This window comes from Rosa chinensis, chromosome 2 (genome assembly GCF_002994745.2).
Source record: "Rosa chinensis cultivar Old Blush chromosome 2, RchiOBHm-V2, whole genome shotgun sequence".
NCBI classification, from domain to species: domain Eukaryota; kingdom Viridiplantae; phylum Streptophyta; class Magnoliopsida; order Rosales; family Rosaceae; genus Rosa; species Rosa chinensis.
Window position 1 is genome coordinate 48,216,201 of NC_037089.1, and position 16,378 is coordinate 48,232,578.

At 37.6% G+C, this 16,378-nt stretch overlaps 1 protein-coding gene across 50 annotated transcripts; it reads right to left on the minus strand.

The window, feature by feature from the left end:
* Positions 1–91: 91 nt before the first annotated feature.
* On the minus strand, positions 92–13,947 carry LOC112187712 (putative disease resistance protein RGA3). Of its 50 annotated transcripts, none has more exons than XM_040514407.1 (21): positions 13,585–13,886; positions 13,086–13,231; positions 12,907–12,973; positions 12,010–12,809; positions 11,647–11,747; positions 10,930–11,550; positions 10,693–10,776; positions 10,457–10,532; positions 10,244–10,367; positions 9,550–9,736; positions 4,903–9,374; positions 3,774–4,017; positions 3,445–3,538; positions 2,654–3,098; positions 2,455–2,570; positions 1,894–2,074; positions 1,674–1,761; positions 1,425–1,509; positions 1,214–1,336; positions 885–1,016; positions 92–624 (listed from the first exon to the last, which is right to left on the minus strand). In XM_040514407.1, exon 11 carries the CDS (start codon positions 7,845–7,847, stop codon positions 4,956–4,958), a length of 2,892 nt encoding a protein of 963 aa, XP_040370341.1. In that variant the 5' UTR covers positions 7,848–9,374; positions 9,550–9,736; positions 10,244–10,367; positions 10,457–10,532; positions 10,693–10,776; positions 10,930–11,550; positions 11,647–11,747; positions 12,010–12,809; positions 12,907–12,973; positions 13,086–13,231; positions 13,585–13,886; the 3' UTR covers positions 92–624; positions 885–1,016; positions 1,214–1,336; positions 1,425–1,509; positions 1,674–1,761; positions 1,894–2,074; positions 2,455–2,570; positions 2,654–3,098; positions 3,445–3,538; positions 3,774–4,017; positions 4,903–4,955. The 50 variants fall into 50 exon arrangements, with proteins under 50 accessions (XP_040370341.1, XP_040370340.1, XP_040370351.1 ...); XM_040514406.1 differs by having other exon boundaries at positions 10,693–10,785; XM_040514417.1 differs by having other exon boundaries at positions 4,903–8,793; positions 8,928–8,981; positions 9,110–9,144; positions 9,257–9,374; positions 10,244–11,550.
* Positions 13,948–16,378: the final 2,431 nt, after the last annotated feature.

The window sequence follows — 16,378 nt, forward strand, 5'->3', positions numbered from 1 at the left end:
ACCAGTTTGATATAGCAAATTCAAACCCAACAATATTAGAGAGGAAAATAAAGTATATATGATGCAACATTTCCAGTACAACTTGGATCAATAAGTAAAGAAAAAGCCTTCTTTTCATTTTTTCACGAAATACCTCAAACTTTATTAAGTTATTCATAAGATGTACAACAGAAATAATCAGCCTGGACCTGTGGGTGGTCAAGCAAATCAATCAGGACGCTCTTCATCCACATCACAAAATCATCTATTTACAAAGCATTTGACGACCTAAGCAAATAATTAATGGTTCACAAGCTGAACCAACGCAGAAATTCCACAGCAAACTACAGACTATGAGATGAGACGTAGCCAGCAACTTTGCCTAATTTTATGTCTAATTGAGTGATAGCTGGGTTCATAATTTCCTCTCTAGGAAAACAACAGAAGCCTCAAGAGAAGAGATCAGTTTACTCATAAAGGAGTCTGGCAGAACAACTTTGGTTTTCTGCAGTTTGAGGTTTTACCACCATACTAGAGTGAGATAGGCATAAAAAGAATTCCCAAACGAAGATGTAGCTTTGCTTTCCAATTTAGTTTCACCTCTGCTCATGTATTGTGCAATTGCTGTATAGGTTTTCAGCACCACTACAAAGGACAGATTTCAAAAATCAACTCAGTGTCTTGCATAGAAAAGCAGGATAGTTGCTCAATGTTAACATATTCCCTTTCAAAAGTTTCTTGAGCAAAAAAAAATTGAGAACAAATTGTTTTCGACAGAAAACCAAAAATTATTATAGGTAAGTTTATTTTCAAAGCATTTTTTTTTCTTGGTAGCCTGTAGACTTGCAAATTTCTCATCACCTATTAAACAAGATAAAAGTTTTACACGTTTGGTCAAGACTTACCATCACCAAGTGAACTTTGGGGATAGAAGAGCAGAGGAGGATCCGGTAGGGACAGCAAGATGAATCACAGAAAGAACAGCTTTCAAATGTCTCTGAAGATCATTGCACATTCACTTAGTTCAGTGGAAAGTGCTGGTGCGGAAAATTTACGGTCCATGTAAAACAATAGAACATCAGCGACACAACAATTTGTTCGACTGTCAAAAGAAGCTTTAACTATTAAGTAGTTCGACTGTCAAAAGAAATGGAAATAATGTTCTAGCTGAATTTATTAGGATGGACTCTGACAGATTTAACATCATCGCAAAAATGAGACCATTTGTTCTTACTTTCTAGATGGCATAACAGAACAGTCTTGGGTACTAGCCACAAACACTATCATCACAATCCTGATGATGAATGATGTAAGTATCAATTTCACCACTATTTAGTTGCCTTAAATATTTTCCTTCCTACAAAAGGAGAAAAAGAGAGTGATATAGCCGTACAAGTATACATGATGAAGGCAAGTTGAACCAGCTTAACTGACAAAAGCACAACCTAGGTACAAATATATAACCAACGAAACAATCTGGTGTCAAACTTCCTCGCGTGACGGCTCATGATCACAAACTCCCATAGCTTCCTGAAATACAATTGATTTAAGTCCAGACACTAGAAGATATGCCTCGTCTGCTTTACTAGGCAACGACCTTAGTACATTCAACGGACCCAGAAAGTTAAAAGCAATATATATGGAGCTTTGAACTAACTGCTAATCTTCAAGTCTTACATATGTCAGGAGTTTACCTGTTCAATGTTTACAAGCCATTTAGGGTCATCCCCAGTGTTTCCATGGAATGGAATTCAGGGACACGTCCACTCTTAATTAACTTCTCTTTATACCTCGAAAAGATTAAGTCATTAAGAAAATAATGTATGTGCCAAAGTTACAGCTGCGCAAACTAGCAAGCAAGCGAATAATCAAGCCCCTCCAAAAGATTACAAAGGTCAAATAATGAGAAACTACCTGAGATACGTGAAGCAAAATGCCTTGCTTTAGTAAGAACCTCATCAATCCATCAATGTGTGCAGAGTTTTCTTGATGGTGCATTCTCATTGTTAGATAAACCTCTGACATAAAATGCTGTTTTGCAGATGGTTCAATTTCTCTAGCTGGACTACAGTTGAATGATCTTATGATGACATCCCTTGAAATTGATTGGATTGTAATAGAAAAATGCAAATGACTTCAGTTTGACATGGATAAGAATATACTAATATTTGCAATTGATACAGTTGAAATTACCAATGTTTGCAATTGCAAAATCTTAAATGTTTATCTCTAACTATCTGTTTTTTATTTCCTCACTGTCTAACAATGCATAGAGTATTCGAAAGTCAACAATCTTAATATAATATAATAAGCGGTTGTTTATATAGAGGAATATGTATGAAGAAATAGACTTGAATACATCTTCAGAAGATAAGTCACTTGCAATTTCAAATTTAACTCGCAAAATGTACTTCCACACCAATTCTTGCCATAATTACTAACCAAAAAACTAAAGTTATGATCTGTGCAGCTTACCAAAGCATATATCCAGTCGTCAGCTTGAAAATCCCAATGCCATTGTAAACGCTTTTAGATTAAATCTAAGCAGTACAGTACGAGATAGTGTGAAGAATTCCTCTGTAGTTTATAAGCTGTATTAAATGAAGACAGTCAGTTCCAAACTACCCAAAGGTGGACTGGAAATTTTATTCAATATAGCACAAAGAATACTGACGGTTGGGGATCATCTTGTAGTGGACTCCAATCATCAGAACTAAAAAGACCTGACCTCCCTATTCCCTCCACATAAGAGTTTGCTTGCAAGCCTTTCTTGGTAGTAATTAGTTTCTTGAGCAAAAGAACATTGAGGAAAAACTGTTTTGAATTAAATGGAAAACCAAAGTTCTTGTAGGTGAGTTTAATTTCAAAGCACATATTCCCTGCCAGCATGTAGACGTGCAAATTTCTCATCTCCAATTAAACAAGTCAAAAGTTCTACAAGTATCGTCAAGACTTACCAAGTGAACTTGGGGGATAGAAGAGAGGAAGAGGATCCGGCAAGGACAGAAACAAACCACAGAAAGAACTGATTGTAAACTACTTGATATATCAACCATCAGCTTGAAATTCTAATGCCATTGTAAATGCTTTTAGCTTGCTGTGGGAGCCAAAGTAATTTCCTGTACAATAGATACATTGTCAGCTAATTGAAGATGGTCAGTTCCAAACAAATACAGTTCCATAAGCAGATATGCATCTCTAACATTTAGTTCCATATTAAACCCTAAACCCTAGACAAATATAGTTCCATATTTTGTAATTTGAAAAGTACATAAGAAGCTCCTCTGCATTAAGCTCATCATGTTACAATAAGAGTTGTACAACAATGAGCTGTACACTAGGGCTATTCTCTTGGCAAAATCTCTGCTTGTTCCAAGAGAATTGGAAAAAGAGGCCCAACTGTTTGACATAATTGTAAATGAAAAATTACACCAGCTGAAGTAAAAAATTGAAAGCCATTACAACCTTGAGGCATTACATTAAGGAGTGCCTGAGGATGGGGGCATTCGGTCTTAGGGAATCCAGCCATTACAACTTGGAGGCTTGACCCTCATAATCCCTGCAAAGAGGTGTGCTTTCAATCTCAATGAAAAACATGAAAGCAAGTTAAATTGAAAAAAAAAAAGAAAGAATCACAGAATTGCAGATGACCATTACTGCTAGTTAATGTATGATTAAGTCTTTAGTAAGTCCATAGATGCCTAGCAAGTAGCAGTAGAAAGTTAAAGTACAAGAGCAACATTGCACTACACTAGATCAATATACATAGGATTAATGAATAAGAGCTTAATTACCTGAATATAAGAGTGGATGTGATTGGTGGAAGCGGGCTCCTCACTCAATAGTCAGAGGTCATTATCAATTTGGATGTTTGGGATGTAAGAAAGATTTCTAAATTCCTCATTAGTCAGGGCCAGTTGGTATGGCAATGTCATTATCATTGTCCCTAAAGGAGGTAGAAGCTCAAGTGACCTCATGTCAAGTGTAACGCCCAGGAAGTAAGAAAGCTCACAGCCTGCAGCTTGATTTGTCGCCTGCCTGAATTAATAGAAGAGAATAAGGCCAAACTACGAAAACATATATTTGCAGATAAATTTATATAAGTTATACATAAAATCCAGTAGCTTTTAGCAGACTGCAACAATTCTTTTGCCAATGTATTATACCAACTCATTTCTCATTAGCACTAACCCTTGAGAAAAATTTTACTAGGCATAAAATGCAAGTATGTCCAAGTAGAAGCATGCAAGATAAAGATTTAATGTATGATTTATGTCCAATTGACCCTCATAATCCCTGCAAAGAGGTGTGCTTTCAATCTCAATGCAAAACATGAAAGCAAGTTAAATTGAAATAAATAAATAAAAAAGAATCACAGAATTGCAGATGACCATTACTGCTAGTTAATGTATGATTAAGTCTTTAGTAAGTCCATAGATGCCTAGCAAGTAGCAAAAATACTACCCTCCCACTCCAACAGAACAATTTCATGTTTTCCAGTTTCAATGAATCAGAAATTGGCTACCAAAATGCAACAACTAGTATATGCAAGTAAACAAACAATCCCCTTATTTAACCCCCTGCTTTAGTGATGCAAACATATATTGATGGAATTAAGTTTATAGGATATTTGAATCAATTGCTCATTATACGGTCCAAAGCAGATTCTGAAACTTTGAAATCCAAACCAACTAGAATTCTTTTTTATTCCAAAATGCAGAAATTGCCAAAAATGCAGAAAATTCTACTCAAAACACGATTCAGAAGACTGGGTTGACGACTAATTCGTAATATATGGGATTGATGAAACAAATAAAAAAAAAGGTGATTATGATTATATTATTGGATATCCCTTGAGAAAAAACCATACGATACGATTCATATATATATAAAGTTAATGGAAACATTGAATTGAAATCTTACTTTTAGAAGACAAGACCACTCAACAACTCGCCGCCTGAAATCGCCACAGCTTGTCAAATCACTTGGATGTCTGGGACGTGAGAAATCTTGGCCCACTCCTCACTTGTTTTGTCCCTGACTTCATCACCCAGATTTGGAGAAAACACGACTTGCACACTCTGTAGTGGTGTCTTGCGCAGGAAGTCGGGCAGCGTACCAAGTTTGGAGCAATAGTGAAATTCCAAGCGAGATAGGGAGGGCATTATGGTAATATTATTCTGGGGAGGGACTCCTTCCCCTCCCACTCCTTCCCACTCTTCCCACAAGTACATATTCCAGAACTGGAGGCTTTTCAATTTGGGGAATAAAATAAGAGAAGACGAGGAGGAGGAGGAGGATGATTGTAATTCACTTTCTTCAATTCCCAAAAACTCCACTCCCACCTTTTTCACTTTCTCCATCTCCCAAAATACAAGTGATTCAAGCGACGGCAATCTCCCAAATGGACCCGAAAGCAGCTCACAATTACGGAAGTACCCAAGCTCAAGCCTTGTCAGATTATGTAAAGACAAGATCCAATTGGGACACGGAGAAGTAGCCAGCTGACAGTTCCAGATGATCAATAATTCCAAATCTCCATGTGGTTGCAGCCCATTCAGTATTTCTCTATCATTTTGGCCCCTCCCTTCTTCTCTCCCCCACTTATCACATGCCTTGCGACATACGAAATCTAGATGCAGATGAAGGAGATGTTTCTCACTCAAACATGCCTTTACACCCTCACTCGCATCTTCCACAGACTCCAAGTGTGCAATGTAAAGACTCCCTTCAAGTTGCTTCAAGTTTTCCAAATCTTGCAACTTCAACGTCCCTTCTTTGTCCTCACCCCTATAACCATTTAGATGAAACACATCTAGCTTTTGCAGACCGGTTAACCTCCCTATCCCTTTTGATTTTAGACGACAGCACCGATCGACATAAAGATGCTTTAACTTGGTTAGCTTTCTCATTGCCTCTTCATCGGGAAATTTGCCTAGTTGACTGCAGTTGACAAGCCGCAACGTTTGCAGATTGTATAAATCACATAAACTGTCGGGCAATTCCTTCAGTTCACGGTTTTGAGACAAGTCCAGATATCTCAAATGTATCAATCCACCAATCTCCTTTGGAACTTCTAGAATCGAGTTTTCACTCAAATTCAAAGTCCTAAGGCTTTTTGATTGCGAAATTAACTCTACGCCAATGCTAGTAAGTTTCGATTCAAAAGCTGTGAGAGTGCGCAAACTCTTACAGTTGAGAGAAGAAACAGGAAATGGACCCTCGGGTGCAAACATTAAAGACAAATGACTGACCTCATCACTCGGTAACTCCATTCTCTCATTAGCACCCTTAACCACCATACTAAAGCATTCATCCTTGGTCAAATATTGCACAAAGTCATGCACGATGTCATGCATTTTACAACTGTTAATGTTCCCCTCATAATCTTCCTCAATATCTTGAAAGAAAGACCGCGTTACTAAGTTCTCAAAACACCATTGACCTACTGTTGTCTTTTCTTTATTTCCCCCTTTGACTTCAAGATAATCTTGTGACATCCACAACTCAATCAACTTATCCTTAACAATCACAATATCTTTAGGAAATGTAGCACAATACAAAAGACAACGTTTGGACAATGGTTTCAAATCATAGTAACTTAGTAATAACGGTTGGAAAACTTGCTGTTCAAACTCTTGTAATTCCCATATCTTACTATTCAAAACCTCTACCCATTGTTGCAGTGTTTTCTTACACCGCATTAGACTACCCAAAGTCTTAGCAGCAAGAGGCAAGCCTTTGCACTTTTTCACGATTTCATTACCAATATCTTCAAACTTTTTAGACTCTTTTCTTTCACCGTCAAAAAATGCAATGTGATAGAACAATGACCTACAAGTTTCTTCACCCAACTCCTTCAAATGGATTGTGTGGTCGCTAGTTGCTCCCAGTGTACTAGCAACTTGCGTTATTCGCGTTGTAACCAAAATTCTACTCCCTAAGCCACCACACTGTAATGTTGTCAAGAAAGGCTCCCACTTTCTATGGTTTGAGTCCCAAACATCATCTAGGACAAGAAGGAACTTCTTGCCCTCAATGGACTTAGATATGTGTTGAAGATAAGTTCCTAACTCATTTGACTGTGAGTCTTTGACTTCAAGACCCTCAAGGATGGCTTTGGCAACCGCAATTTGTACAAAGGGTTCTGAGACACAAACCCATATTCTTGTATGAAAACAAGCCTTTACTTTTTCATCATTATAGGCTAGTTGGGCAAGAGTTGTTTTGCCTATCCCCCCCATACCTACAATAGATTTGACAAGAGGCGTCTTCCTTTCTTCACTATTCTCACTCACTAACTCGCTTACTAGTTTATTCCTTTCGTTGTCTCTACCAAATGTCCCAGATTTATCGACAATTGAGAAACTTTTCAATCGTTCAGGTTGCTCAAATTCTATTTCATTTTGAAGAAACTTATAAAATTTTTGCTGTCTGTGAATCAATGCTAACTTCTCATTCAACTCTTTTATCTTCACAGCAATGTCATGACGAGAAATTATCCGAGTGACTTGGCCAGTACAAAGACAACGGAACGGAATAGAGAAACATACCTTCTTCTTAGGTACAATAGCATTGTCACCTTCGTTCTCGATTTGTTGTTTCATGATTTCAGTGCTCCACTCGTCCACCACATCGTCTACCTCGTACGACACTTCTTTCAGATTGTTGAGCCAGCGTCTCACGCTGTCCTCCTTGACTTGCCTCCTCTCTGCATCCGCTAGCACAGCTTGAATAGCATCGAGGTTGAGAGTAAGAGTTGCTACTTCCTTTTCGACATTCACAACAAGTTTCACATGTTGTTCCACATGTTGGAAGGTGAAGGAACCCAACTGCTCTACAAGGAAGGACACAAGTGCTTCAGCCATTGTGGTGTTCTGAAATTGATTGTCAGAGGAAAGAAAAAGAGAAATGAGAAAATGGACTTGCTTCAAGTAACAAGGTTTTCTGGTGTGGCGATATGCTACTCCCCTGAACCAGGTTTATATGATGTGATTTGAAGAATTATTGGTGGGCAAATATCTTCAATCACGACAATTTCCTTTATAGCCACAACTTTATTTTTTTCTGGTCAGCACTGGCATTATAAAAAGAGCAATGTGAGAAACGAGAAAGCAACAATGCAGAAAAGCAACAATTATAAATTATTGGTCATGTGCTATTGTCCTTGCTGCATGTGGCCGACTGCTGATGCGCGCCAAGTTTGACTTCGTGGTTCCCACGTGACCCACAGATCAATGATTCATGTCTCTCTGTCCAGAGCCACTTGAGTAAAGCTTGACGAAGACCTAAGCGCATGATCAATAATGGATCCAATGGACCGATGCCTTTGATTCCATAGAGACACAATCAACTACAGAGACCAAGGTCGTGTAGCAACTCTGTCTAATTTGGAGCCAACATTAGTTGCTTCTCTGTAGTTGATCATGGTTGAACGCCATATTAGATGGTTTATGCTAGAGTGAGATTGGCATTTGAGATGTAGCTTTGCTTTCCCTTCTAGTTTTTCTTCTACTCTTGTATCGTGCAATTGATTTATATAAAGAACAAGAAAGATTTTAGAAAGGAACTCGGCATCTTGCATAGCAAACATGCATGATAGTCATTCAATGTTAAGTTGTTAACATATTCCCTTTCAAAAGTTTTTCGAGCAAACAAAAATTAAGGACAAATTGTTCAAAAAGGAAAACCAAAAATTGTTGCAAGTGCTGTGAAGACCATCGAAAGAACAGCTTTCAAGTGTCCCTGAGGACGACTGCACTTGCACTCAATTGGTTCAACCGCAAGAGCTGGCACTGCAATTTTTCTGTCCATCTAAAACACAAAAACATCAATGACACAGTATTAGTTGCAAGTTTGCAACCAAGAAGCTAGAAACACTTTATATAGAAATGGAAGTAATGTTCTAGCTATAATATATAAGATAGACTCTAGCTAGATGGCAGTACCAATTTCACAACCAACTAATCACCTAATCATCTCAAGTGCATTGTAACATTCCTCTGAAAAGAAAAAAGAAAAAAAAAAGGCACAGTGACATCTATATAAACAATGAAGACAGAAGTTGAACCAACAAAAGCACAACCTAGATAGGTACAACAACAAAAAATCTGGAGTCAAACTTGCTCACATGATAGCTCATGGTCACAAACCTTCCATAGCTTCCTGAAATAAATTTAAGTGCAGACAATTAAAGAGATGTCACGGCTGCTTCATCTTAATACATTCAACAAATGAAGAAAGCTAGAAGCAATATATTATGGTGCATTCAACTAACTGCTAATCTGCATTGTCTTTGTTATGTCCAAAGTTACTTGTTTGATGTTGCCATTAAGAATCATCCCCAGAGTGTTTCCATGGAATGGAATTCAGGGTCACATCCACCTTTAAATTCTCTGTCATACCTCGAACAGATTAAGCAATTAAAATTAGAGTAGTTTATGCCAGCAGAGATCATGTATCTGTCTAGTAAAATTACATTTGGGCAAACTAGCAAGTGAATAAACACGTCCCTCTAAAAGATTACAAAGAACCACTGATGAGAAACTACATGAGATAGGTGAAGAGTACCTAGTTTTGGTAAGAGGGTGCATTATCATTGCTCGATAATCCTCTGACATAGAGTGCTGTTTTGCAGATGTTCAATGTCTGCTGGAGGTTTCTTGATGGTGCATTATCATTTCTCGATAATCCTCTGGCATAGAGTGCTGTTTTGCAGAAGGTTCAATTTCTCTTCATGGACTTTTCATGACAGAACCTGAAATTGATTGGACTGCGACAGTAAGATGCAATGACTTAAAACACTTTGACAAGGTGCCTATGATCAAGACACAGAATGGTAGAACACAATTTAAACTACCAACATTTGCAACTGCAAAATCTGAAATGTGTATCTCAGTATATATATATTTGTCACCGCCTAACTATGCATAGAGTACCTTTTTTTTTTTTTTGTTAAGAATAAGAGATTAGGCGATATTAGCTCCTCGGAGGTAGAGAACATCTAATTTACTCATAAACTATGCATAAATTACTTGAAACTTGAAAGTTAACATAAACCGGCTGTCTAATACCATTGAACACTCACTCAATTGGTAAGTGCTGACATGGCAAATTTACTGTCCATGTAAAACAACAAAAATATCAGCGACACTGCCAACACAGCAATAGGTACAACCAATAAACTATGCAACAGACTCTTCATGTTAACTATTAACTCTGACAGATTTAACAGTAATACAAAAATGAGACCATTAGTTCTTACTTTCTAGATGGCATAACAGAACAGTGTTCGATGCAAGCCACAAGAATTATCACAATCCACATGATGAATGATGTTAGTATCAATTCCACCACCAATTAATCACCTGAAATACACCACAACCATCCTACAAAAGGAGGAAAAACAAAGAGAGTGATATAGCTGTATATCCGATGAAGACATAAGTTGAATCAGTTTAACCGACAAAAGCACAACCTAGGTACAACCAAAGACAAAATGTGGTGTGGAACTTCCTCACGTTACAGCTCATGGTCACAACTCTCATAGCTTCCTAAAATACATTTGATCAAGTCCAGACACTCAAAGAGATGACTCAACTGCTTTACTAGGCAACGACCTTAGTATATTAGACAAACCAAGAAAGTTAAAAGCAATAATTATGAAGCTTTCAACTAACTGCTAATCTAAGTTTTACAAAAGTCAAAATTTACCAGTTCGATGTTTACAAGCCATTCAGAGTCATTTCCAGTGTTTCCATGGAATGGAACTCAGGGTCACGTCCACTCTTAACTTCTCTTTCATACCTCAAAAATGATTAAGTCATTAAGATAATAGTCTCCCATGCCAAAGTATAATGTGGCCAAACTAGCAAGCGAATAATCATGCTCCTCAAAGATTACAAAGGTCAACTTATGAGAATCTACTAGAGATAAGTGAAGAGAAAGTACCCAGCTTGGTAAAACATCATGACAATGGGTGCAGAGTCTTCTTGATGATGCATTCTCATTGTTAGATAATCCTCTGACATAGAATGCTGTTCTGCAAATGGTTCAATTTCTCTAGCTGGACTATAGTTGAATGAACTTATGATGACATCATCTGAAATTAAATGGATTGCGATAGAAAACTGCAAATGACTTCAGTTTGACATGTATAAGGATTAATATATGCAATATCAAGTCACAGATTGATCGAACATGTACAGTTAAACCAATCAATATTTGCAATTGCAAAATCTTAATTATGTAACTCTAAATATCTATTTTTTTTCCTCGCTGTCTAACTATGCATAGAGTATTTGAATGTTAAGAATCTAAATATAATATAATAAAGGGCTGTTTATATAGAGGAACATATATATGAAGAAATAAACTTGAATACATCTTCAGAAAATAAGTTACTTGCAATTTCAAATTTAACTAGCAAAATGTACTTCCACTCCAATTCATGCCACAATTACAAACCAAGAAACTTCAAGTTATGAAAAGATCTGTGCAGCTTACCAAAGCATATATCCCACCCGTCAGCTTGAAAATCCCAATGCCATTGTAAATGCTTTTAGATTAAATCTGAGCAGCAGAGTAGGAGGTACTGTGAAGAATTATAGTCTATAAGCTGTATTAAATGAAGACAGTCAGTTTTATTTAGTATAGAACAACCAGTACCTGAGGGTCGGGGGTCATCTTGTCTGTGGGCTCGAATTATCAGAACTTAAAGGACCTGACCTCCCTAGTCCCTCCACATAAGACTTTGCTTGGAATCCTTTCTGCATTTCCATAACCAAATATTATCATATATTGCATTTAATTCTCAATCTCATCTCATGCAAGCAACTTCATTTTGTTAATAGCTTTAAACAATAGAGACACTAAACCCACTACAGACTTGCATAATTTTACTATTCACAGAACCTCCTTTTTGAACTTCAAGTATTTCAAGTGAATGGTTGAAAGAATTAGATGTTGGAAAAGGTACTATAGTTATCATTGAATTTCCTAGTTCTTATAATTACACTGATTTGTACTTACCCAAATTTTGAAGAAATAAAGCCAACAGAGTGAAGACATCTCCACTAGATAGGGAGCTGGGTTCCAGCATCAGAGGAAGCATGGGATCTTTGAGCCTGCAGTAACTGCATCGATTATTATATCAATTCTGCGGAAAGAGACAAAAATATTCTGCAAGGACTCAGCCTGAAGCCATGAAAAAAACCAAATGTTCATGATAGAAGATATGCATCCCTATTCCCTAGGATATATAACCTGCAAGTATCTAATTAGGTAGACAAATAAAGTTCCATAATTTTTAATTTTGAAAAGTACTTAAGAAGCTCTTATACATTAAGCTCATCATGTTACAAAATGAGTTGTATTACCATGAGCTGTCCACTAGGCCCATCTTCTTGGCATATTTCTCTTGTTCCAAGAGAATTGAAAAAAGGAGCCCGGAATAATTGAAATAATTATAAATGAAATATTACACATCCAGATTAAGTAAAAATTGAAAGCAAATGCCCTTTAATGTCATAGAAGAATTTGCAGGGAATGAATAAAACTTCGAGGGTTGACCTCCCCAATCCCTGCGAGAGGTGTGCTTTCAATCTCATTGCAAAATTCTAAAATAAATTCATAATAGCAAGTTAAACTGGGAAATATGATCACAAACTGCAGATGACCATTAATGCAGTGAAAGCAAATACCCTTTAATATCCATAGAAGATTTCAAAGAGGATAAATAATACAGAAAGTAAGTACGCTGCCTGCCTTGCAACTTTGCAGATCACCTCTTGGATTACTTCCTTGGTAACATCACGCCCAGCTAGTAGTGACTGTAAAATTAGAAGATACGAGTAAGAGATAAACAGATCAATCAACATACTACATAATAAAATAAGAGTTTAGTTATTACAGATATATGTAGCTTACCAGAGTGAATCACATCAGCTTCCATTTGAAATGCTTTAAGCTGCATTATTTGAGCCTGTACATGTAGCTGTTTGATTAAAAAAATAAATAAATAAATAAAATTACAAAGCAGACAAGTCGCAGTAGAACAAATACTATGTTTACTTTGATTACTGGTTACTATGGTTACTTCTGGTTACCTTGTTACAACATGACCATCCGAAAGTTGCCGGAACCAAACATAAACCTTGTACACAACCCCACAACAAAGACCGAACCAGAGGCTCACTCTCAAATTGGAACTCTGGAACTTTTGACTGCAGCTGCTGCTGTCCTTGCCTTATACCTGCACAAAAGGGTTCACCAAAATTAAAGTTGCAGCGGTAGGAGTTGACAAAGCACAAAGAAAAAGTGAATGCGGTGCTAGTGTCGTAGATTGAAGGAAACTTAATTATGAATATGTGCTTGGTATCAAAGCGTGGCCAACAAAAGACAACGCTTTGAAGAGGTGCCAGACATAGAAAGATCAAAGGAGAAAGTGTTGACGGTGGCATTCTAATTCAATCATAAAAGTTTAATCTTTGACAATCTAGTGTGCAATGGCACACCTTTGTTGGAGCACAGTATTATCAAAGCATATATCGGAACCAAAATTGCCCAGGTGCTAAAGTTTAATTAAGCCTTGTTCTCTTCCCTCACCTTGATCATTTGGTGGTGGCTCTATATTAAACAAATGAGATTAAGCCAATCCCAGAAATTGACAAAAGCAAAATGCTTTCGTAGTGGGCTTGTGAACACAGAGAGGAAGAACATCAAGACAATAAATTCAGAGTGCAGCACACAAAGCTTGATTGAAGTAAATTTGGGCTCACCCACAGATTAAAGGAGTTTCCGAATGAGGTAAGCAAGAGCTAAGTGAAGAAAGGTCTTACACAAAATTTTTCTGTAATTCGACCTGACAGAAGATCAAAGCCGAGCTCGTGTAGTCGTGCTGTACCTGGTTTGGGATAAAACGAAGCACAACAGCTGGGAGACAAAAGAGAATAAGAAACAAAGGAAAAGTAAAAGTGAAAAAAAAATTAAAATTGCAGCCGGGTGTCCTTATCAGTTCTGGGCCTCCAAGAAGGCTTCTTATGGTTACCCATGACAAATCTGGGTGTCGAAAAGAGAAAAAAGAAGAGACAATAGCTAAATACGGTTTTTTATCTTTGTGGTTTGGATCTAAAATCAATTAGTTTCTGTATTTTTAATTTCATCAAAAACACCCTCACACTATCATTTTTCATCCTATAGATCACTCCGTCATAATTTCCGTTAAATTGAGCGATTAAGCAGCTAACCTGTCATGCCAACTCAATACATGTGGGGGTCTATATGGAAAGTAAAATTTCAAAAAAAAAAAAAAAAATTGATTCTCTCCACCTCTTCTACCTCGGTTTCTCTCTCATCTTCGTCTTCAATATATTCTCACTTCTCTGTCTTCTATATCTCCTTCATAGTAGATCAGGTTAAATCTTTGTTGAACAATCTTAAAAGGAACACACTGGTTTGAATCCCAAAAGTGTGTTAGCTTCACTCGCATAACCTCAATCATGTCCATCCTGAGAAACAGGAGTCTCAACACTCTTACAAGATGCCAACTTTGCACTTCCAGGAGATCGCTCAGATAAACGAGAACAATTTGTTTACGCATATCCAATCCCCAATCCAGCACCAAAGGCTACAGAAGCCCAAGGAGTAACAAGGCTCTTGAACAAAAGAAGACCGTCGATGGCTTTGTGGAGGATAGAGTAGACGAAGCGGCGGACGATGAGATCTAATCACACGGCCATGAAAGCAACTAAAGCGTGCTTGTTTTTAGAAAAGGATCATGATTTAGGTCTTCACCTCATGCCCCCATGTGGATTAGTCAGCTACTTAAATTTGAAAGATCTCGTCTTTTTGTACAAAATCCATTAAATCAAAATTAAACTACTTAGCTTTAAAGGTTTCGTCTTTTGGTCCTAGTTTTTTGTTCGTTTGTTTGTTTACTTGTCGTCTGTACACACACACACACACACACACATGTTTGACTTTTAGTGCCGGTAATTTCCCCACCGCCATGAATGCAGGTGTGGGTTATGGGTAGAGTGATCGATGAAAAATTATCAAGATCTTATCTTGAAGTTTTAGTTTCATAATTTTATAGTTTTTGTTGGATTAGTAGTGAGGTTATTAATTGCTCTCAATTTTTGAATATATTTCATAATCTGAAATGTGTATATCTCAGTATATGTATTTTTTCTTCACCGTCTAACTATACATAGAGTACCTTTTTTTCCTTTTTTTTTTTTTGAAGAATAAGGAATTATGTGATATTAACTCTTCGAAGACAGACAATATCTAATTTACCTATAAACAATGTATAGAGTGCTTGAAACTTGAAAGTTAACCATTTGAATACAATATAAACCCACTATTAAAACAAGAATATGAAGAAGTCCTTATCTAGTATGGTAAAAGATAGTGGATGTATATAAAAGAACAAATAGTCTTGAATACATACATCTTCAAAAAAATAAGCTGCTTCCAATTTTAAATTTACCTCAAAAAATGCAGTTCCACTACTCCATCCACATGACAATCAAAATTAGAAACCAAGGAAAAGTTATGATTAGAGATTTAGATCTGTGTAGCTTACCACAGTACATATATCAGTGTACATACATGTACATTTGCAAGCATAATTAGCTATAATGAGCCATGCTCATTGTACCGCCAAAGGTACTAATTCCAACCAAAGGAATGACATGCAGACACACCGCCAGACAGGTTACAACCTCAGCATCGGACCACCGCCCGATCGCCATCGACGCGCCGCCACGCGCCGCGCCAAAATAGCATCAGAAGCTTCTGAAGCTGGGAACTGAAGCAGATCAGTCCCACATCGAAAACAAAGACAAGATCAGTCTCTTCCTCACCTATAAAAGGTTCTCTCCTCTCTCCTCATTAATTACGCATTCAATACTTACCTACTGTTACTTTGTCAACATAAATACATTGATTAACTTAGGCATCGGAGAGTTGAAGACCGCCCAACGCGGTCTCCCTCTGACGCCCATTGTATTTTATTTGACAGGTAACGGGAATTACAATAACAACACAAGTATCGATCCGCCCACCGGATCAGCGTTAACTAAAGTCTAGCTACCGCTAGACTTTCAGACATTAACATTGGCGCCGTCTGTGGGAATTCTTGAACTAAAGATCATCCCACTACAATCACCATGACTAACGGTAGCGGGGGAAACGCTGAAGAGCAGGCGGAGCTCCCCGCCATTCCCCAACCCTCCGACCCCGCGATCGGCGTTAACCGCGCACTATTCACAACCCCGGCCAATCCAGCGGTGAGGCAAATCCAGGCGGCAGCCGCCCGTCAGGCCAGGATCTCGTCACCATGTACGAGATAGCACTGGCGGATCTTCATAAGGCAAACAGAGAGCGTGAGGAGGAG

Bases quoted from the DNA above. Each gene is read 5' to 3' on its own strand.
- LOC112187712 (XM_040514396.1), bottom strand. From the start codon at position 7,847: ATGGCTGAAGCACTTGTGTCCTTCCTTGTAGAGCAGTTGGGTTCCTTC.